Source organism: Martes martes, assembly GCF_963455335.1.
Source record: "Martes martes genome assembly, chromosome: 1".
Lineage (NCBI taxonomy): Eukaryota > Metazoa > Chordata > Mammalia > Carnivora > Mustelidae > Martes > Martes martes.
The window spans coordinates 211976832-211997535 of NC_137888.1; the positions used below are offsets into that span (position 1 = coordinate 211976832).

At 61.5% G+C, this 20704-nt stretch overlaps 2 protein-coding genes across 2 annotated transcripts in view; one reads left to right on the forward strand and one right to left on the reverse strand.

The window, feature by feature from the left end:
* The first annotated feature begins 3038 nt into the window (after positions 1-3038).
* On the forward strand, positions 3039-6688 carry CCL25 (C-C motif chemokine ligand 25). Its single transcript, XM_080810961.1, has 6 exons — positions 3039-3092; positions 3287-3385; positions 5205-5322; positions 5426-5550; positions 5875-5994; positions 6272-6688. Exons 2-6 carry the CDS (start codon positions 3316-3318, stop codon positions 6277-6279), a joined length of 441 nt encoding a protein of 146 aa, XP_080667087.1. The 5' UTR covers positions 3039-3092; positions 3287-3315; the 3' UTR covers positions 6280-6688.
* A 1413-nt stretch (positions 6689-8101) lies between these two features.
* Positions 8102-20704, reverse strand: part of FBN3 (fibrillin 3) — a 52602-nt gene continuing 39999 nt past the window's right edge. The window contains exons 49-64 of the mRNA XM_080803117.1: positions 20318-20470; positions 20127-20192; positions 19801-19926; positions 19410-19529; positions 19172-19294; positions 18327-18461; positions 18049-18174; positions 17218-17424; positions 16067-16192; positions 15474-15596; positions 15168-15284; positions 12451-12579; positions 12242-12361; positions 10558-10792; positions 9862-10012; positions 8102-9076 (exon numbers count right to left, since the gene is read on the reverse strand). Of these exons, the coding sequence (XP_080659243.1) occupies positions 8738-9076; positions 9862-10012; positions 10558-10792; positions 12242-12361; positions 12451-12579; positions 15168-15284; positions 15474-15596; positions 16067-16192; positions 17218-17424; positions 18049-18174; positions 18327-18461; positions 19172-19294; positions 19410-19529; positions 19801-19926; positions 20127-20192; positions 20318-20470 (2396 nt within the window). The 3' untranslated portion in view covers positions 8102-8737. The remainder of the gene's footprint in view (positions 9077-9861; positions 10013-10557; positions 10793-12241; positions 12362-12450; positions 12580-15167; positions 15285-15473; positions 15597-16066; positions 16193-17217; positions 17425-18048; positions 18175-18326; positions 18462-19171; positions 19295-19409; positions 19530-19800; positions 19927-20126; positions 20193-20317; positions 20471-20704) is intronic.

Genomic DNA, 20704 nt, shown 5'->3' on the forward strand with positions numbered 1-20704 from the left:
CACATTTGCCGCGTGTCTTGTGTGCTCTACCCTGGGACCATCTGTCTCCTTCACTGCTTTCCCCTGGCACCCAGCCCAGTGCCTGGCATACAGTAGGCACTGGCTAAGTGTTTGCTGAATGAACAAGGTAACAAATCGCCCCCAACAGATGTTCGGTAAGGATCGGTGACATCACTGTCATCTTCCGTGGCTGGGACACATCTGCTTACTCACTGCCATCATCCCGGGGCCTAGCAAATGGCTGGTATGGGAGAGGCGCCCAGGGAACCTGTGTAGAAGGGGTGACTGGAGCTCAGCAACTTCACACAGGGTCTCCTAGAGGGCCCCATGGGCCCGTCACCTCAGAGCCCACTGCCCTTCCTCCCCACAACAGCCCTGCCTCTGCCCCAGCCTGGCAGGCCTGGCAGTAGGCCCCCTTCCTAGCTGGGGCAGTACAGCTGGCCTGTCCCCCACACGTCCTGTGAGAGCAGGGGAAGCACCAGGACTGAGGCCAAGGCTGCATACAACCAGGGCCGGTGGCCCAAGTCCCTCTGGACGGCCTGGCCCCCAACCCAGACAGTCACCGCAGCTACCCCATGGAACACAGAGACCACTGGTCAGCCTGGGGAGGGAAGCCCCCAAAGCTGGCTTTCCAGGAGGCAACAAGGACAACCACATCAGGAGCACAGTGAAAGGGGTCACACAGGGACAGTCTATAAATTAAGTCCCTGAAAGTCAGGCCAGAGGCTTGCAAGGCATCCTAGAAAAACCTTTTTTTCTCCCTTCCTCCAGTTGCCTGGTAACCACTGTGCATCTGGGCCAGAGCAGGAGGCAGCTAGGCACAACAGGAGTCCAGGCCCCGCAGATGGGTTGGTGTGCTCCTCCTGACATGCGCAACAACGAGGCGTGGGGGGAGGGCCCCTAGCTGCTGCTTTCCCAGCCCACCTGAGCAGGGACCTGGGGACACCAGGGGTTCAGGGGAGCATCTACAGCACTGGGGGGGGATCTAATATGCAGCAGCAACTTCAGAAGGACCCCCATTTCAGCTGGTGGTACTTCCCCAGGGCCCCTGTGCCTTTCTGATGACTCCCAGAGCCTTCCTGACCCTCTGTCTCTTCCTCTGCAAAGTTGTCCAACACTGATCACCTGGGAGGGTTCTCCAGCAGAGAAATGAGAGCTAGCCGGGCCCCCAGAGGAACTCACTCCAAAGGGAGCGCCTGCGCCCGCGTACCTCAGACAGTCTCCTCCCTGTTAAGGCTGCGGGTGGGACAAACCGTGTGGGGGAGGGAGGGGGATGGGCTCGCTCGCGGGGGATCTCGGCCAAGTCGGGGTCACACCACGTCTTGGCGGCTGCCACTGGCAGGACGGGCAGATGCAGTAGACTGGAGCGGAGAGGCTGGCCGGGCCCGCCACGCCGCGTCCCCACGCCCCCAGCCACGCGGAGCCGCGTCCTGCCCCCCTCCCCCACCCAGAGCAGGAGGTCGAGGAACTGCAGTCGCACGCGGACCCTGGGGACGGCCACAGCCACTGCCGTGGGACTGCTAGGCGCGGGGGGGCGGGGGCCCACTGTGGCTCACCCGCCAGAGCGGGGCGGGGCATGGCTCGTAAGCTCCGCCCCGCGCCTAGGCCCCGCCCCGCGCCAAAGCCCCGGCCCCAAAGCAATCCGCTTCCATCCAGGGGAGCCCCCGCGAAGGGTCCCTGCCAAGGGGCTCCCGTGGGCCGGGGGTGGGGGACGGGGAGAGGAGAAATGGGTACGAGTGTGATAAATACCTGGGGAGGTCTCTAGTTAAGGATGCGGGGGATAAAAACTTAAAAGTTCAAAGCGATCAGCTGCGAGGTCTCTGCAGAGGCCCCTTCCCGCGGCAACCGCCCACTCCCACCGGGGGCACCTCTGACCGGGTGAGCCACGCCGAGCCAGGGGAAGGCAAAAGATGCCTTCCACGTGGGTTTTGCTTTGCTTCGTGCCGCCGTGGTTACCTGGAGATCCGGGCATTTCTTCCCAAACTAGAGCATGTCTTTGTTCTGGTGGTTGTTAATAACATTTTCCCCAGATAATATTCGAGAAAATTCACATACCACTGGAAGGGGAGGTCGCAGGGGCGCCTGGCTGGCTCCGTCAGCTAAGCGTCTGACTCTTGATTTCAGCTCAGGTCACCATCTCAGGGTCTCGGAATCAGCTCCAACTGGGGGCTCTGGGTTCAGCCGGGAATCTGCTGGAGCAGTCTTTCTCCCTCTCTCTCTGCCCCTGTCCCTGCTGAGCGTGTGTCTGCTCTCTCTCTCTCTCTCAGATAAATAAAACTTTAAAACAGATAAAATAAAATCTTTTAAAAAAAGAAAGCGGAAGGTTCACGTGCTTCCTATACTCCTAGTACCAAACCCCTGTTCTCCCCTCCCAGCACATGGCAATGACGGATTTTATTTTCTGCTTCTATGAATTTGCCTGTTCTCAAAACCAGGGCATTTCTGCAGAACTGTAAGGCTCCCCACTGTGGGGAAGGAGAGAGAAGTGGGGTGAAGTCAGGGCCCCATGGGAGCAGGTGACCTGGGAGCAGCAACAAGGCCGAGGCTCTGGGCGGCCTGAGGCCTGTCTGTGGGAAGCCTAGGCACGCCCTGGGGTCCAGCAGGAGAGGGAATGTGGGGAGGAGAAAGGGTCCCTTGGGGGAGAAAGCAGGGGCTGACCGAGATAGGGGAGGAAGTCAAGGGGGCTTCTGAGGCAGCCAGCCTTCAAGGGGCCTGGGCAGTCTGTGTCTGTCCATCTGTGTGGTCCCGCCTCCAGCCCCCAAGGGAGCCAACCCTTGTCTGTCTCCCATCCTCCTAGTTGAGAAACTCAGTGTTTCCTGCCCGCTCTTTGAAGTAGGTCCTCGTGTCCCCAGGTGCCTACAGCCAACTCCCTCCAGGTGCACCTTGACATGGGAGAGAGGAGCTAGAAAGAGAAACTGGGAGAAACCCAAGGTGGAGGCGGAGGCCGAGTGAGAAAGGAGGGGGGCGGGGGGAGGGCCCGTGGCCGCAGGGTGGGGCTCCGTCTATAAAGGCTGTGACACCTGTTGGTCTGCCGGGCAGGAGAGCGTGGAGACACCCCTGCAGGCACAGCTCCTGGGTCCCTGTAGGTGTTGGTGAGTCCCGCCCCCTCTCCGCGCCCCGGGGACCCCGATCTTGGCTGACAACCAGCGCGGGCCCTACCAGCACCCCTGGCCCCTCCCCTGTGCAGAGGGCCCTGGGGGTCGGACTTGAGATGGGGGTGCTCCCAGGGCCCGCTGCTGTCCATTTGGGGCCCTCATTACCCCTACCTGTCCCCTTACTCCTCAAGACAGCCGAGGAGAAAGGCCAGCCTGCACCATGAACCTGCGGGTCCTGCTCTGCGTCGTGGCCAGTTTGGTGGGTGCCTGGTCTACCATCCACGCTCAAGGTAATGCCTTAGACCATACCCATCCTGCCTCCTGGGAGCCCTCCTCTCCCCACCCATCCTTCCTGCCCTCCCCCCTTTGCCCCTCCCCTCCTCCAGAAGCCTCCCTCTTCCGTCTCTACCCTGAATTCTGCCGGACAACTCCCGCCCCCAGGAATGTAGGAACTCCTGGCATTTGTGAACCTCCCCAGGGCGTGCAGGCCCCCCAGCCCCTCCTTCCAGAGCCCCTGTGATGCTTCCACCATGGTTCGTGACCCAAGGCCTCCCTTCAGGACTCTAGCTAGCCCAGGGACTGTGAGGAGCAGAGGGACTGTGGGGAGCAGGGGTGGCATAGCGGGGGACACACTGCAGGGATGGGACCCAACAGGACTGAGTGTCCCCCTTCCCCCACAGGCTACCTTTGCAATCTGGCTGAGAGTTACTACTCAGTCTTCATGAGCCTCAGTTTCCTCATCTGCAAAGTGGGGCTCTGAATTCCCGCTGCAGAGACGGGACACTGGAATCCAATGGGTTGATATTTGCAAAACTCTTCAGTGCCCGACGGCAACAAAGCTAACCATTACTGTTATTAATGGGGAGTCCCTTCCCACTTCTCCGTCTGTTAGGCATCTGAGGATTTGGTGCATACAGTGTCCACCAAGAGCCGGGCCACTGTGTCCTGCGTCCCTAGGACATAGGACAGGGCCCCAGGGGAGGCAGCTGAGTCCCAGCAACTGGCTGAGCAGGGTCCCTGGCTTGGTCAAAGCCCCAGAGCCACCCTCACCCCCCCTGCCCTCCCTGCCCGCCTGCCCCTCACTGGGCCTGAGAGGCCCTAGCCCTGCTTCCAGGAGACCTTACCTTTGCCCAGGATGGGGCTGGGCTTCCTTCCCCTTCTCCTGCTATCAGAGGCCCATCCTGGGGCCCTTTGATCCTAGGGGCAGAATGGCCCCTGGCTTGCCTGGTACTGCAACCCAGGGTCCTTCCAGCACCCCTGCCCGTTGCCCTCTGGGGCCAAGGTTTGGGGACTCGGGAGACCACTCAAGTCCTCCTCCCCCATCCTTCCTACCGCACTTGGCCAGAACCCAGGTGTGGCACCTGGAGGCGGGGGTCAGCAGAGGGATGGATCCCACAGGGCCTTGAAGGCCTCTCCCTGTCCATCTCATCAGTTCCCCTGCTCATCCTCCCAGGCCCTGCCGGCACCAGCACCTCCTCTTCCAAGCCCACCCTGCTCCAGGTCCCTGTTCTTCCGCCTCCCAGCACGACCGACCTCTGGGCCTCCCCCCGAGGCTGGGAGATCCCCGTGTCCAATTCCGCTCTATACACATCCGGCACCTAGTAGGAACTCGAAATGCCTTTTTTTCAACCCACCAGTAAACGAACAGAGACCTCCTGGTTTCTGGCCCGCTGACTGAGTGGTCACTGATGGGGACAGAGGCAGAGGCATTTGAGATAGCTCTAGGCGGGGAAGGGCCAGCTTGGAGCAGGAGCTGGGACATCAGGAGAGGCTGTCCAGACCCTTCGTTTTAGAAGGGACTGGGCTGGGCATGGGGGCCCCTGGCCCCCCCCTCAGGGCATACTACCTGCGCCCCTTGCCCTCTACCCCAGAGCAGGAGTAGAAGCAGCTTTGATCCCTCACCCATTGTGTGGTCCTGGGCCTGTCCCAGCCCTGGACTGTGGACCCCCTCCAACTCCTGCCAACTCCCCGGCTCAAAGGTGAGCCGAGCTAGCCTCCTTATCACCGGGGCTGGGAGGGCTGCGGTCTGTTTCGGGGTGCGTGCGTCTGGGGCAGTGCTAGCCGAGTGCGCGTGCGCACAGCGACCTGAGCCTCTAGCCGTGTTTGCAGGTGTCTCGGAGGACTGCTGCCTGGACTACCACCGCTGCGTGCCGCCCCGCCTGCTCCGGCTTGTCCAGGGCTACCGGCGCCAGGAAGTGAGCGGGAGCTGCAACCTGCCTGCCGTGATGTGCGTGGGCTCACGGGAGGCTGGGGCGGGGAGGGGGGCTCATACACAATTTTGCTCCCTGCTCCCACCCTAACCTGGGGACCCGCTTCCCCACCCCCCACAGATTCTCCTTCCCGAAAAACAAGGTGCTGTGTGCGAACCCAAGGGACAGCTGGGTGCAGAAGATGACAGACTTCCTGGATGCTGGGAACAAGACCTTCTCAAAACACCTCTGGAGACACTTTCACGGTGCGTGAAACCCAAGCCCAGCATCTGGGGCCTCCCCCTCCCTGCTGTGGGCCCCTGGGCTTCTCAACCCTCAAAGGAGGGGATTGAAGTCCAGCATGCTGACAGCCGTCACCACCCCAAAGAGGGCAGATTGCTGGTGAGTGGAGACTGAGTGAATGAACAACTCTTTTAGCCCAGACTTTTTCCATCACTAGAGATGGCAAACTCAAGCAAATGGGAAGCTCATCAGCTTAAGTGACTAGCCAACGGCTTCAGGCATGGCTGGATCCAGGTGCTCAGAGGGCACTGGCGGAACTCTTATCTATTCCTTTCTCTCTGGTACAGACTCCCCCTTTAGATGTAGGAAGGCAGGCCCTGGAAACTCCAAGCTCCCACCACCCAAGTTTAGGAGGCCCAGCAGAATCAATAAGAGGGAAACTTCCTTCCGGACAAAAACTAATGCAGGTAAGGATTCTGATCATGTGGCTGTCTCTCCACCCATCACCGCTGCCATGGGATGAGAGCTCCTGAGCAGCAGACTGGGTGAGGGGACTCCCTTCGGGACCAAGGAGGCTGGCCCTGTGTCAGCCCTGCAGGCTGACACTCAGGTGGCCGTTTACTGCCCTAACCCAGCCTAGGGGGCTTCAGCCAGTACTGCAAGGAAATGACCAAGAGCGGCAGGGCCCCCAGCTCCACTCCAGTCCCAGTCACCTGCTGGCCTCTCCAACCCCCCCCCCTGCAGGACCATGAGCCCGGGCATCTCCAGGATTAGCCCAGCACGAGATGGGCTGGACCTTTCTTCACCACAACGGCCCCCTGCGGCTCCGGGTGCCCCAGCCTCCCTGTCATTTGGGCCGAATCTCTGTGCCTGTGCCTGAGCCTGCGGCTGGCTACCTCCTATCGCCCCTGCCCCATCCTGTCCCTCAGGCAGCTGGAAGGAGAGGGCTGACCTTACTTCGAGCCCCCTTGCCTGCTCCAGGAGCCAGAGTCAGCGCTAAGCAGTGGGTTTGTAGAGGAGGGTTGGAATACCTCGCCTACCTGAGCCTCTTGCCACCCGTCCCGGGCCACGCCCGCCTGGGTCCCTCCGTGTCCTTGCTGGATGCTTCTCCCAGGCCGTGCTTTTCTACAGTTTTTAAATAAACCTTCGATGGAATGCTGTTCCTGTCGGTCACGTTTCATTATAGGCTGTGCATCGCTGCCCCCGCCTGTGTTGAATCCCACGTGACTGTCCCACCCCCAGATCTGTGCTGGCAGTCCTCACAGCGGACGGCTCCTGGGGGACATGCTGGCTGCAGGCCCGGGTGCGAGTCCAGCTGGTGACCTTGAGCAAACCACTCGTTCTCTTGGCACCTCTTTCCTCGCCTCTAAAACGGGGCTCGCTGTGCTTGTTCTGCTCAGATCCCTGGGCTCAGATCCCCAGCTAATGCGGAGGAGTCCTCTGCAAGCTCTGACAGGGGTCCAGAGAAGCTCCTGGTAGACCAAGGGTACCAGAACCGGGCCAAGAATACAGCCCAGGCATCAGTGACCATCCTGCAGGGAGAGGCAGGGCCATACTCCGGTCACTCGGCCAGACTCAAGCCATCCAACTGCCCTGTCCTCGGGCAGCCTGTTTCCGGCATGACAGAGAACATTCCAGATGAAAACCAAATGCTCCCTCTCTAGAGAACAAGAGGCAGTTTGTGGGCCAGTGGGTCGCACCCAGGCCCCACTAGGCTATGGAGGCAACTCGGGCAGATTTTACAAACTCGGTGAGCCTTGGTCCCCCCTTGCCCCGTAGAATGGGTGAGATCACTGCTTTTCTCAGACAAGTCAACGGGGACTAAATGCACTACTCTCGGGGGGTGCCTGCCTGGCGGTCAGGACCTTGGGGTCATGAGCTCCAGCCCCACATTGGGTATAGCAATAGCTAAAAAAATAAATAAGTAAACTTAAAAAAAAAACAACGTACTGTCTGCGACAGGCATGGCATACACTCACCGCGCGTCCACGGTCTCCTGGTATGGAGACCATCATGGTGTGTAGACGTGGCCCACCCGGGAACCAAGCAGGATGGCCCGGTTGGTGACGGCAGAGATGCGGGCCCAGACACCCCATTTTGAACCCTGGCTCTGCTACCTGCCACTTGGGAGTCACCTTCTGCTCTGGTAGCCTGTTTTCCAATCTGTGAACCGGGGATGAGCACAACAGCCTCTGTTCCAGGCACTTCCAAGGACAACGACATGGGTCAACGATGGAAATTACTTGGAATGGGGCCCGGCACGTCGCGAGTGGTCAGGAAGCGTGAGCCGGTGTCATCGGGACCAGTGAACCCCACCAGGGCTCCCAGTGGTGGCCACTGGCAGCCTGGCTTTGTGTCAGTCATGGTTCTGAAGTTCACCCTGGGACCATGTCCCCCGACCCCGGGGTGGAAGGTGCCTTTCACCCGTGTCTCACCTGCACGCTTTCTCCTCCAAGCCCCGGGCTGAAGTCCATCCTGCCCTCTGGGGCCTCCTGCTCCCTGACCTGTGAGCCTGATCTGGCCTTGCTGAGGGCGGCATCTCCTGACTTCCAGAACACGCAAGAGAGGCAGCCTTAACCCAAAATAACTTTATTGTCGTCTCCGCTTCTGCTATAAAAGCAACCTGGAACCCTAGCCCACCCCACCAGGGGCCTGAGCATGGCTGTGTGTCACCAACTCTGGCTGCGGCCCCACAGGCTCTTTGGCTCAGACGGTCAAGCCCCAGGCCCACACCAACCGTCTGTTCCCATGTCCCACCACCTCCCGGGGTGAGCCACGGTGCAGTGCAGCAGTGTAAGCCTGAGATTCACCAGCTACAGGGAATCACAGGCCCCTCCTTGACCCTGGTTGTTGGAGGAGGACGGTGCATGCCATGGCTTCCAGCTGGCTTCCGAGGAGGACAGACTGTTGGGGTCCCCCTGGGCAGAGGCTGGGTTCGCCTGAGGTCAGAGAATCGCATTTTACTCTTCCTGAGTTTTGGGGTTCCACTTGGTCAGTGATCCCATTGCTGGTGGGATCAGTAACCCCCAAGGCCAAGGCTTCACCGGGGTCACCAGGGTCTCTCTGCGGTGTGTGGTGAGCTGAGTGACATCGGTTTCCCCCAAATCCTGCCGGAAGAGGCAAGGACGGGGCAGTGCCCACGCAGGGAGCCCAGAGATGGGGGCTGCAGGAGGGGCCTGGGGTCAGGCAGGCGAGGCGGGCTCCTTCGGGCTACAGCAGCCGCAGGTGCACCTTCAGCCGCAAGGCCCCGCCCCCCGGAGTCAGCAGCCCCTCCGGCTGGGGGCTCCAGGGCCCTGCCACGCTCACCACCTCCAGCTGGTAGGTTCCAGGCCCAGGCCTCCGACGTCCCAGCTGCAGGGAGCTGAGGCCCCGGAGGTGATGCATGCGGAAGAAACCTGGCCCGTTGCCACGGGCAATGACATAGCGGACCCGTCCCTCCAGGCTCTCCAGGGCTGGCCGCAGCTCCAGGATGTGCTCAGCCGGGCCCAGGCGGGAGAGGTTCAGGCCCAAGGTCAGCGGGGCCTCCGAGTCGAGGCTGGCCAGGCTCACCTGTGGACAAAGACCAGGCAGGTGCCCATCAGAGGCGGGGAGAATCGGAATGCAGTGGGTAGGAGCCGTGGAGAGGAGCTGCCTGAGAGCTTTCCGGTCCCCCGGGGTGGGGGTGGTTGGTACGCTTCCTGCATCTGGGCTCTTTGAGAGCCCCCTGTGTGCAGATGACAAACCCCTCTTTATGTGAGCTGCTCTGAGTGCGCTCCTGGTCCTGGCAGCCAGACAGGGCCCTGAATCAGCCAGCGGCCTCACTGGCAGGCTAACCCCGGGCTGGGTGACGCAGCCAGGCCTAGAGGAGGTGATCTTGGTTTTCTTCCTCTTGGCTCGGGGCACTGCTGTGTTTGTTCCGCCTCATTTACATGTTGAGGGGTGCTTTGTGGTTGTGTTAATGCTAGTCCTGTTTCCCCGCCCTTCTGGTCTGCACACTTCAGCACCCGCCCCCACCCCCAGCGTTGCTCAGACATGTGCTCTTGCTGACACCTGCTGGCAGTCTTGGGTATTGCAGGCAAAGCCTACGGAGGGGAGCCTGGCAGGCAGGGCAAGAGGTGGGGGGCAGCCCCGCTCTATCCAGATCCGTGGGTGCCCATCCCAGAAGCCCCAACAACCTGCACTCTTACAGACGCAGGGCCCTACCCTTGTGAAGCTTATGGAAAACAATGGTAACAAAAGGAAAGGGAAAAAAACGAGGGGGAAATAGGGCAAAGTACTACATTTTGGTTAAATCTAATACTGAAAGCCCCTCAGACCCAACATTCCTATCTCACTTCTGTCTTCCTTCTCCCCACCTGGTGGCCCCTGTAGGTGCTGCGCCGTGGCCGGTCATGAGGAGGGAGGCCATTGACCTTGCACTCATAGCAGGCTTCGGATGAGAGCAGCTCCTCCTCGTCTGGGGATTCCTGGGGTCCGGGGCTGAAGCCCAGGCCAGAGACACAGTGCCTGGGCCAGGACAAGGGGGTGATGGGTCTTCAGGGGCAGGCTGCGGAGTTCTGCCCCCCACCCCCTCCAGCTCCCACTCTCCATTCGGAGCCACGTTGCCTGTGGGGACGGGTGCTGGTGTGTCAATGTGCAGGAGTGCCTCGTGTGTGTTGCCTACACAGAGGATGTGCGCATGAGTGCATGCATCCCTTGGCTCCCCGCGGGCAGAGGTGTGGACCTGCAGGCACCCCATAGCGCTGGTGTGTATTATGTGCGCACGTGTGCACGCTAAGATCTACAAATGCATAAGGGTGATCAGGGTGCTAGCATAGGCGTGAGTCATGCAAATGCTCAAGAGCACTACAGAGAAGTGTGCACCTACAGCTGTATATGTGCAAATGTGCAGGTGCACCACGCAGGCAACTGCACCAGAGTGGGGTATGAGCTCACGTGTGCACAGGCAACTGCATCAGAGTGGGGTGTGAGCTTGCGTGTGCATGCACATGTGCGCACGGATGCTCTTGTGGGGTTGGGGAAACTCGGCCCACCCCCCTCCAGCCCCTCACCCTTGCCCAGCCCGGAAGTAGCCTTGGGGACAGCCGCACAGGAAGCCACCAGGGGTGTTGGTGCAGCTGTAGCTACAGGGCCCGCCCCGGGCGGCACACTCATCTATGTCCTGGCAGCCCCCCAGGGCCTGGTCAAAGTCAAAGCCAGAGGGGCAGACGCAGCGGAAGCCGCCCAGTGTGTTGTGGCAGGAGGCACTGCCGCAGGCCGCAGGGGACAGCACGCACTCATTTTCGTCTGTGAGTGGGGAAACCAAGAGAGAGAACATGGGGGGCGGGGGGGGGGGCTTTGCACCCCCAGAGCCCCTGCCCGCAGCACTCCCGGTCCCCGTGCAGTTAATTCTGGCCCCTCAGAGCCCTGGGTCAGCATCACCCTTCATCAGGCTCTGCGTAGGCCCTGGACTAGGTCTGCCCCACCTCTACACTCCTCAGCTCCCCCAGCCCTGTAGTCCTCCTTCAAAGCATTTCTCAAAATTTCCCAGAAATCCCAAATTGTGGAACAATTTAGAATGAGGTTTCATACGTGGCACTCCTGACACTGGGGACCGGATCATTCCCTATGGTGGGGGCTGTCCCGTGCACCACATGACAGTGAGCAGCATCCATGGCCTCCACGCACGAGATGCCGGGGGGCCCACCTCTCAGTCGTGATGAGCGGAAGGTCTCTAAGACATTTCCAAATGTCCCCAAGGGCACAGAACCATTCCCAGTTGGGAACCACTGGCCTAATTACTCCCGGTCCCCTCCACTAGAGGAGACAGCCAGAGAGCAGGGATGGAGTCTACCACTTGGCCCACTTCTGTATCCCAGGGCCTGAGGCAAGGTGGGTCCCCAGCAAACCACAGCGGGAGGAGTGAGGGAATGCGTGTGCAGAAGGGGAGGGGGCCGACCGGGAGGGACTGGCAGCGGAGGGGAAGGTCTGCCTAGTCCCCAGGGGCCAACCACTACGGGGCAGGACAAAGAGGGAGAACATAGCCGAGAACCCACCATCGGGGGCAGGAGGAGAACCAGAGAGAAGGCAGTGTCACAGAGGTGGCGGGAGGGCAGGGACAAGAGTGTCCGCAGACAGCGGTGCCCAGAGCAGGGGAGCTGGAGGGGTCTCCAGAGAGCAGGCCAATGAGGGTAGAGAGTAAAAGCCAGACTGTAGGGGAGGAGTGGAGAGAGGTGATAAGGACGAGGCTGTCATGAGGAGGGCCTTGAGCACAAAGAAAAGCATGTGATGGAGAAGGTCGGGGTGCCAAAGGCTACTCCCCCAGACAGAGGGCCTCTGCAACAGCTACGGAGAAGATGTAGCACACGCGCTCCTATTCCCTATTGCCACACCCATGGCAGGCATCACTAATCAATCCCAGCACTCTTTCCCAGGGATCACAGGCACTGACTCAGAATCCTCCTCCACTGAGTCCCCCCCAGGCCACTACTCCCTAAGAAGTGGACTTGAGCTTTGCCAAGCTTGCTCTGCGGCCCCCTGACTCCCCAGCCTCCCCAGCCTCCCCAGCAGTGGAGGTGGGGGCAGTACCCGACCTCCCAGGCTGGCCCATCTGTCCTTTAGGATTGTCCCAGCGTCCTGGGTACGGGTGGCTTATTGTGCTTGTCCCAGCATCCTTGGTGGGGGTGGCTCCTGGTTGTCTGCTCTGGACGGATCGTGATGGGGGGCCCCGGCTTCCTCCCAGCCCTGGACACTCACCCACACACTGGCTCCACTGGGAGTGCGGGGTGAAGCCCCGAGGGCAGGCGCAGCGGTAGCCCCCCAGCTCGTTCTGACAGCCGTGCTGGCAGCGGTGGGGCCCGGCACACTCGTTCACATCTGCGAGACATGGCCAGAGCCAGATGGTCTGCCTGGAGGCCCCCTGGACCGCAGCCTGGGCCCGCACCCCACCCAAAGCCCAGCTCTACCTTCACAGCCGCGGCCCGAGCTGTCCAGGGCGAAGCCTTGGTGGCACTCACAGCGAAAGCTGCCAGGCGTGTTGTGACAGTGCCCACGGGTGCCACACGGGCCAGGCCGAGCCAAGCACTCGTCATTGTCTGCAGGGGACAAAGAATGGGGTGGCGGGGGAGGCCTAGGGGTTAGGGGATTCGGGTCAGAGACCACCATGCCGGGCCCACCGCCTGATCGACGGTGTGGCTTCAGGGTGAGTCACTGACCCTCTCTGTGCCTCCGTTTCTCATTCTGTGAAGAGATCTGGATCCGTCCCCACTTCCCAGAAGTGCCCTGAATATTCGAGATCATGCACATATAGGACTTCACTCCACCCTCATCAGCATTGCCTCCAAAGCTATGCGACCTGGGGTGGCAGACTTGCCCTCCGTGGGCTCATGGAGAGGACCCCGAGGATGGGGTGAGAAGAGACACCGGAGAGCTTGCTCTCTTCTGCCTTGTGAGCACATGGAGAGAAGGCAGCTGTCTGCAAGCCGAGAGGAGAGCCCTTACCAGAAACCAACCTTCTAACCCGGCACCCTGACCTTGGACTTCCAGACTCCAGAACTGTGAGCAGCGCGGGTCTACTGTTAAAGCTCCACCCCTCATTGCGGTCTAGGGGGTTTTTGTGACAGCTGCGCAGCCGAGACAAGGCTGGTAATGGTGGTAATGGCCCACGCTGGGGTTTGGGGAATAACACATTTCTGGCGGGGAACCCTGGTTTTGGCTTCCTAGAGTATGAAGGTCCTTGGCCCTAGACACTTCCTGCTGGGGGCGTGGAATCTCTCTTGGGTGCAAGGGACACAGGGGACATGGCACTTCTAAGCCGGGGGACTCCTGTATCTGCTCGTGGACACACCCCTACCTGAGCTGTCCCTTGAGGGGCCACAGAGACCTGCCCAGGATTCCTGCCAGGACCCACCAGAGAGAAGCATCCAGCCCTAGGGCGGTTTCTCTCCCTTGCAACCAGCAAAGCAAACCAAGGGCCGGGGACCCTACGTGGTCATGTAAGTTTGACCCTCTAGTTCAGGCATCAGCAAACAGAGGCTGGCCCCCCACATGGTTTTTATAAATGAATTTCACCCGCACATGGCCACGCCCATTCATTTGTGATGCACTGTCTGTGGCTGCTTTTGATCTACAAGGGCAAGGCTGAGTGTTTTCGACCAAGGCCCTATAGAACACAGAGCTGAAAACATCTCCTATCGAGCCTTTGATAGAAAAAGTGTGGCATGGGGCGCCTGGGTGACTCAGTGGGTTAAAGCCTCTGCCTTGGGCTCAGGTCATGGTCTCAGGGTCCTGGGATGGAGCCCCGCATTGGGCTCTCTGCTCAGCAGGGAGTCTGCTTCCCCCTCTCTCTCTGCCTGCCTCTCTGCCTACTTGTGATCTCTGTCTGTCAAATAAATAAATAAAATTTAAAAAAAAAGAAAAAAGAAAAAGTGTGGCGATCCCTGACCTAGCTAGCCTAAGACCTCCCACGAGGAGTGCAGGCTACACAGGCGTGGGAGAGGAATGTTCTGGAGCCCTCGATCCGTGGGAGAGGAGTCCCACATGAGCTTGCCCGGTGTATGGGCGTGTGTGTTGGCACAGGGGCCCCCGCGTGTGGACCTGCCTAGAGCTCCCCACGTACAAACGCCACGTTGGACGTGCTCCTCTTCGGATACGGGGGAAATAACCATGCAGAGAACGAGAAACGCATCTTGTTTCCAGGCTCAGAAGGCTCGGCCCCAGATGGGTGCACGACTCGCTCTTGTACCTCCTTCAGCCCCCTGTACAAATGTCCCTTTTGAAGGGGCTTCTGATCCCTACGTGGGAAATACTGCAGCCTTCCCGATCTCATTCCTCTGCTTTTATGTTTTCTCTCTCTCATGCCACACGGTGTTACCTCACTGTTTGCTGCTATCTGGATTCCCTGCCACTGGGACAGTCGGCGACAACAGCAGGCTGGCCTCTTGGGTTCACTGCTGTGCCCTCAGGGTTTAGGACAGGGCTAGGCAAATCACTTCTGCAAAGGGACAGCTGGGAAAAATCTGTGTGACTTGGTTGCAACCACTTGGCTTGGGCTCCGCTGTTGTACCTCCAAAGCAGCCATATGTAAATGGCAGGGTGTGGCTGTGTGCCAATAAAACTTTGTTAACAAAAGCAAGTAGGGGGCTGGGCCTGACGGAGGGGATTGGAGTGGGCATCCCTCTGGCCTAGAGCACTGCCTGGTACACGGGAGGTCTCAGTAGGTGCTGGCTGATGTGTTAGTGGGAGCCTGAATGGGGCCACCCACGGCTGACCTTGGCCCTCAGAGGGGATCTTATTCTTTCAGGCCACAAGACACTCAAAAGTGATGGGAGTGGCTGATGCCCCGGCAGCCAAAGCTGTGAACCAACTTCCCCTCTGGACCCTTTGAGCCCCTGGGGTTTTGGGAGCACCCTGGGGAGCTCTAGGAGAGAGACGCAGCAGGGACTGGTCGGGGCAAAGGTAAGTGTGCTGGGTCGAAGTCAGAGGGATTCCTCAGAGCGGGCCTCCCACGTCCCTAGGGTGAGGAAGGAGACTGCCACCGGGGTCTGAGCACCCACAGAGCACGGACTTTGTTCCGATCACCTGTGTCCGCGATGTCTGGCACACACTCAGCGCTCGCTATGTATTTGGGAAATGGGCAAAGTTGGTGCCTTGCACCAGCCGGGGGGAGGGGGAGGGGACTCACCAAGGCAGGCCTGGTGGTGCCGGGTGAAGCCGGGGGGACAGCGGCAGGTGAAGGAGCCGACAGTGTTGGCGCAGAAGAACTGGCAGTTGTGTTGCCTGGAGGAGCACTCGTCCAGGTCTGCGGCACAGACGGTCCCCGCGGGCTCAGAGCAGGGCCCCCTGGGGCTGGGGGCTTCCCAGGGGAAAGACCCCAGGGTCGGTGTCCAATGCCACGCAGTGGGGAGGGGATGAGTGGCCGGGGACACCCCCCGGGGCATCCCTGGGGGACTGGGGATGGAGCTCCACAGGGCCTGGGGGGGGACGTCACCTTTGCAGGTCCTGCCGTCGTCCTCCAGCTGGTAGCCTCGGGGGCAGGCGCACAGGAAGCTGCCCTCGGTGTTTTTGCAGAGGAAGGCACACGGTGTGGGGGCCTGGCCACACTCATCTATATCTAGAGGGTCGGCAGGGGGTCAGACAGATGTTCCCAGAGGCTCAGGGCCCCGGGGTCTCTACTCAGGCTTTAACCAACCACACTCTATGGGCTTACATAAGGAATTGGCCCTTTCTTCACAAAAAGCCAGAGAATAGACATGCTTGGCTTTGCAGGCCACATGGTTTCAGTTCCAACTACTCAACTCGGCCCTTATGGTGGGAAAGCAGCCACAGAGCGAAGGAAAACAAATAGGCATGGCTGTGTACCAATAAAACTTTATTAACAAAAACAAATGGAGGGCCAGACTGGTCCCTTGAGCTGGAGTTTGCTGATCCCTGACTTAGGTGAACATCTGCTAAAATCTCAGGATGCACAAACCACCAGAAGGAAAGTGATCAGGGCAGGGGGCTGCTTCTGGTTCAGGCCAGAAGCCCGGGCTACGTGCTGCGCAAAAGGGGCGGGGCCGGGGTGGGGGTGGGGAGGCTCACCCAGACAGGCCGTGGCGGCAGCATCCGGCGTATACCCAGCCTGGCAGCGACAGCGGAAGGAGCCAAGGCTGTTGATGCACTCGCCGTGGGGGCACAGGTGAGCAAGCATGCGGCACTCGTCCACATCTGGGGGACACGCAGGGCTCCGCTGCACTGGCCGTCTGGGGTCACTGGGGCACAGCTCCGCCCTCGTGTCTGCCAGCCCTCTCCCTGGGGCCATGCCAGCCTCTATGTCCCCTCCCTGACCCCGGAGACCCCACCCTCGGGCTGTGAGTCATACCTCTGCCAGCAGGACACACTCATGAAGCTCCTTCCACACACTGAGAACACCTGGTGGGGGCACACTCTCCCCACCGCCTCACCAGGGCACCCACACGCGAACACGGAAGCACAGAGACGCACACGCACTGCACGCCAGCCACATGCTGACGTTCCTGTGGAATCACACGGCTACACACTCGGGCTCCTCTGTCCCCCCAGACACACCCTCACAAAGACACTCCCTCCTCAGCCCCTGGTGTCACTGCTGCACCCTTGGGATGACCAGTCTCACCCTCACTGACACACTGGAAGGGACACACTCGTGCAAACACACTCACACTCACTCACACACGCACCTACCCTTGCGGACGCTTGCTAGACTCCAAACCACACGGATGGGCTCGGTCCCACTCGGCTACCTTCTGGTGCATTCTGCTCATGCAGCCAGCACACACAAGACACACACCAGCTCCTCCCCTCCCTCACTGGCACACACACTCGCTCACTAACACACTCACACACTCAAGAACACACAGAGACACCCTCATAACCGAGCTTGCTCACACGGGGAAGGCACACCAGCTCACACTTTTGCAGGCTCATTCACGAGTCCACAGCGAACAAAGAACACACACCTGCTCACATACCTGCTCACCCTTTCACCTCAGTTCACACATGCACACAGCAACGAACAAGCCCCAGTGCACACTGGCTTGCACGCCAGACAGCACAGAGATGCACACAGTGAGAACGGGCCCCAGTGCACACTGGCTCACACACCAGCCAGCACAGAGAGGCACACAGTGAGAATGGGCCCCAATTCACACTGGCTTGCACACCCCCACTCCCTCTAGGACACAGACCTGACCATGAACAAACTCGCCACCCACCTTGGCCTTCAGCGGTATAGCCTGAGCCGTGGGGACACAGGGTCCTGTGGGCAGAGGTGCCCGGCAGGGGGCAGAGCTCACAGCGGGGCCCCCAGCCCCGGCCGCCCCCGCAGCAGCACTGGGCCCTCGTGACGGCCTCACCGCTGCTTGATGGAGCCTGGCATGCGGCCTGCAGCACCTCGGAGAAGCAGGGCCCCTGCCGGACATCTGCGGAAAACGGGTGGGGGTGGTGGGCGGGAGAACCGTGCCATCCGGGGGGCCCCTTTCCTGGGGCTTCCGGCAGCCCTGAGAGTCTAGCAAGGATCCCAGATGTGTCTGACATGCTGTGTGTGGGTACGGGGTGAAACCCTTCAAACCACTGTCTCCCAGCCCCATTAGACGCCCTCTGTGGGCCAGGACCACAGCAGAAGCAGCAGACCCTAAGGGCCAGAGAGATGCCTGCGGCTGCAGAGCGCGCAGCTTCCCAAGGTCAGAGGGTGGCATCTCCCAGCCACAGAGAACATGGATGGTCAAGCGCAGCACGGAGGCCAGGGTACACTGGGGAGGAGGCACGCAGAAGTATGCGGGACAGATAGTGGGGACAGAGCAGGTGAATGACGTGGAGGGGACAGCCTGGGGACTGGAGTGGGTGAGGAAGAGGAGGCTGCTGGCGACTGCAGGGAGCTGGCCTGCGGCCCAGCCCGGTGCCAGGGCATCTCTGAGTCAGAGTCTGGCAGGCAAGAGGCTGAGCTGGCTCTGGGGTGATCTGTGTCGAGGGCACCGGCCTGGGGAGATCCCAGGCAGCAGCGCCATGTGGGGGTGGCCGTGTCCGTCGTGCCAGACCACACTCACCATGACACGCGGTGCCGGCGGGGCTGAGGCGGAAACCCTGGTCACAGTCACACCGGAAGCTGCCCTCGGTGTTGACACAGCGGCCGTTGGCGCACAGGCTGGGCTGAGCACGACATTCGTCCTCATCTGCGGTGGGGAGGATGAGGCAGGCCGCCGGGGAGGCCGGAGCCCCCCAGGCCAGCCTCCCCTCACCCTGGAGAGTCTCCTCCTGCCGCATTCTCTTGCTTTGACTTCTCTCCCCCCAGGGGTGTCCCTGCACCCCCAAAGCACCCTCATACCTGTGCAGCCCTCCCCGGAGCTGGGCTGAGGCCGCAGGCCTGGGGGGCAGACGCAAGCGAAGGTGCCGATGACGTTCTTACACAGCATGCCCCGCTCGTGGCAGGCCTGCTGGCCATCCGCACACTCGTCCACATCTGCCGGTGACCAGGGACAGAGAGCGGCCAAGGTCAGGCGCACCACGGCCTGGCGCCCCACGCTGTGGGGGTCTGGATCCCACCTCCCTCTGGGAGCCCCGGGCAGGGCAAGAGTGAGGTTCGTGCAGCGCTGCCCTGTGCCCAGGCCTCTGGAGAAGTTGAGGGGTCAAGAGCGGACCCACGCCCGCACCCTGCGCCCACATCTGGGTCTGGGAGTCTCTCCGGCCTTCACCACAGTCCGTGGAGCGCTAACCCTGAAGGAGGCCTGGAGGCCCCAAGTCCCAGCCCAGAGCTTCTTGGCTCTGACACTGAGGACACTGGGGACAGGAGAGCCCCTTGTGATGGACAGCCATTCCCAGCTCTGTGGTCTACTGACCAGCGTCCCTGGCCACTCCATGTCTGTCGCCCAACACCCAACTGGGACAAAAGAAACTGTCTCCAGACATTGCCACACCTTCCCTGGGGGCCACAGTTGCTGTCCTCACTGTCCTACTCAGCTCTAGACAGACCACCAGAGCCACTGACCTGTGGGACTCAGGACCCCATTTCCACAACAGAGGCGCCACTCACAGAAGAGCCCCCGCTGCACCCCACGTGCCCCAGGGCTCCCCTCTCTTCATCTCACCCTGGGGAGGCCTAGGCTCTCAACTCCCTGTCTTCTCCAGGACCGCCACCCAGCGAGCCCCCCCTGCCACCCCAGCCGGTCCCACCTCGGCACATGGCTCCGTCCTCCCGCAGGGCGTAGCCGGCTGGGCAGGTGCACACGTAGGAGCCCTCGGTGTTGCGGCAGCGGAAGGCACAGAGCAGGGGGTTCAGGGAGCACTCGTCCACGTCTGTGGAGGCCAGTGCAGGTGCCGGCTGGGCAGGGTAGGCTTGTGGAGTCCACGCCCCCGCCCCCAGGGGCGCCCCCCATCACACCGCCCAGCTCCTGGACCGGCAGGGTCATACCCTCGCAGGTCATCATGGGGCCAGGCTCGAAGCCCTCGGCGCAGGCACATTCGAAGCCTCCGATGACGTTAGTGCAGGTGCCTTCGCCGCAGGGGTGCCCGACGGAGCACTCGTCCGTGTCTGGGGGCGAGGAAGGGGGCGGTCAGGGCCCATCCGCCCCGCAACTGAACGCCGCAGGCTACACAGGGCCAGGTCCAGTCTCTGGGCCGGATGCAGGTCAGGCACGCGCAGGGTGCTGGCCTGAACGCGCGAGTGAATGAGTGAACCACAGGGAGGAGGGTCCAGCGGGCGGAGAGAGTGACAGGGGCCGAGGGACAGGATCCTGCCTTCGGTGGCGCCTGCCCTGCCCGCCCCACTCCTTCCTCCCAGGGGTCGCGGGCTGGTCACGCACCCACACAGCGGATGCCGGTGAAGTCCAGGCTGTAGCCAAAGGGGCACTCGCAGCGGAACGAGCCGTCGGTGTTGACGCAGACGCCGTTGGTGCAGACGCCGGGGCTCTCCGCACACTCGTTCACGTCTGCGGGCGGCAGGGGGTGCCCGCACGGCGTCCGTCACGTCCCAGCCACACCCAGGCGCTCTCCCTTGCCCCCGGCGCCCGTGTGGTCCAGGGCCACCCACTGGTCGAGGAGGGAACCCGAGACTTGGAAACAGGGGGCAGAGCCCAGACAGAGGCGGGCGGCGGAGGAGGGGCCCTTAGCACGTGGGCGAGGGTCTCACCTTCCCGAGAGTCATCCGGGCCTGGGACCGCCCCGTGGCCAAAGGGGCAGAGCTCCTGAAAGGCAGCTGGACACCGAGAGGGGAAGGGGGTGAGGGTCGGGGGCCGGTGCCGCCCCCGGGAGCCCCCTGAGCGGCTGCGGGCGGGCAGGCAGGCGGAGCCGCGGGGACACTGGACTGGGCGGGGCGCTCACCGCTGCCCTCCTGAGGACACAGCTCGCAGGGGTCGTCCCAGCCCTCGCCGGGCCTCTGGCTGCAACAGCACCGGGCCTTGGTGGTGTTGAAAGGTTTGGCCACAGAACACGTCCCGGCCTCAAAATGGGTGAAGCAGAAGCTCCGCCGCGTGTCTGTGGGGTGACGCCCAGGCAAGCATTGGAAGGATCATCCGCGGTGCCCGGCTCGGAGCCGGGTCCAGAGAACCGCCCACCCGACCCTGCCAGCGGCCAATCAGGACCCCACAGGCCCCTGACCGTGGTGATTGGCTCTGAGACGGACACGTGACCCACCCTGGGCCAATGAGGGCCGGCCCCTGGACCACGGGGGATTCCTTCCAGGCACACCCCACCTCCACAGCTGTAGGG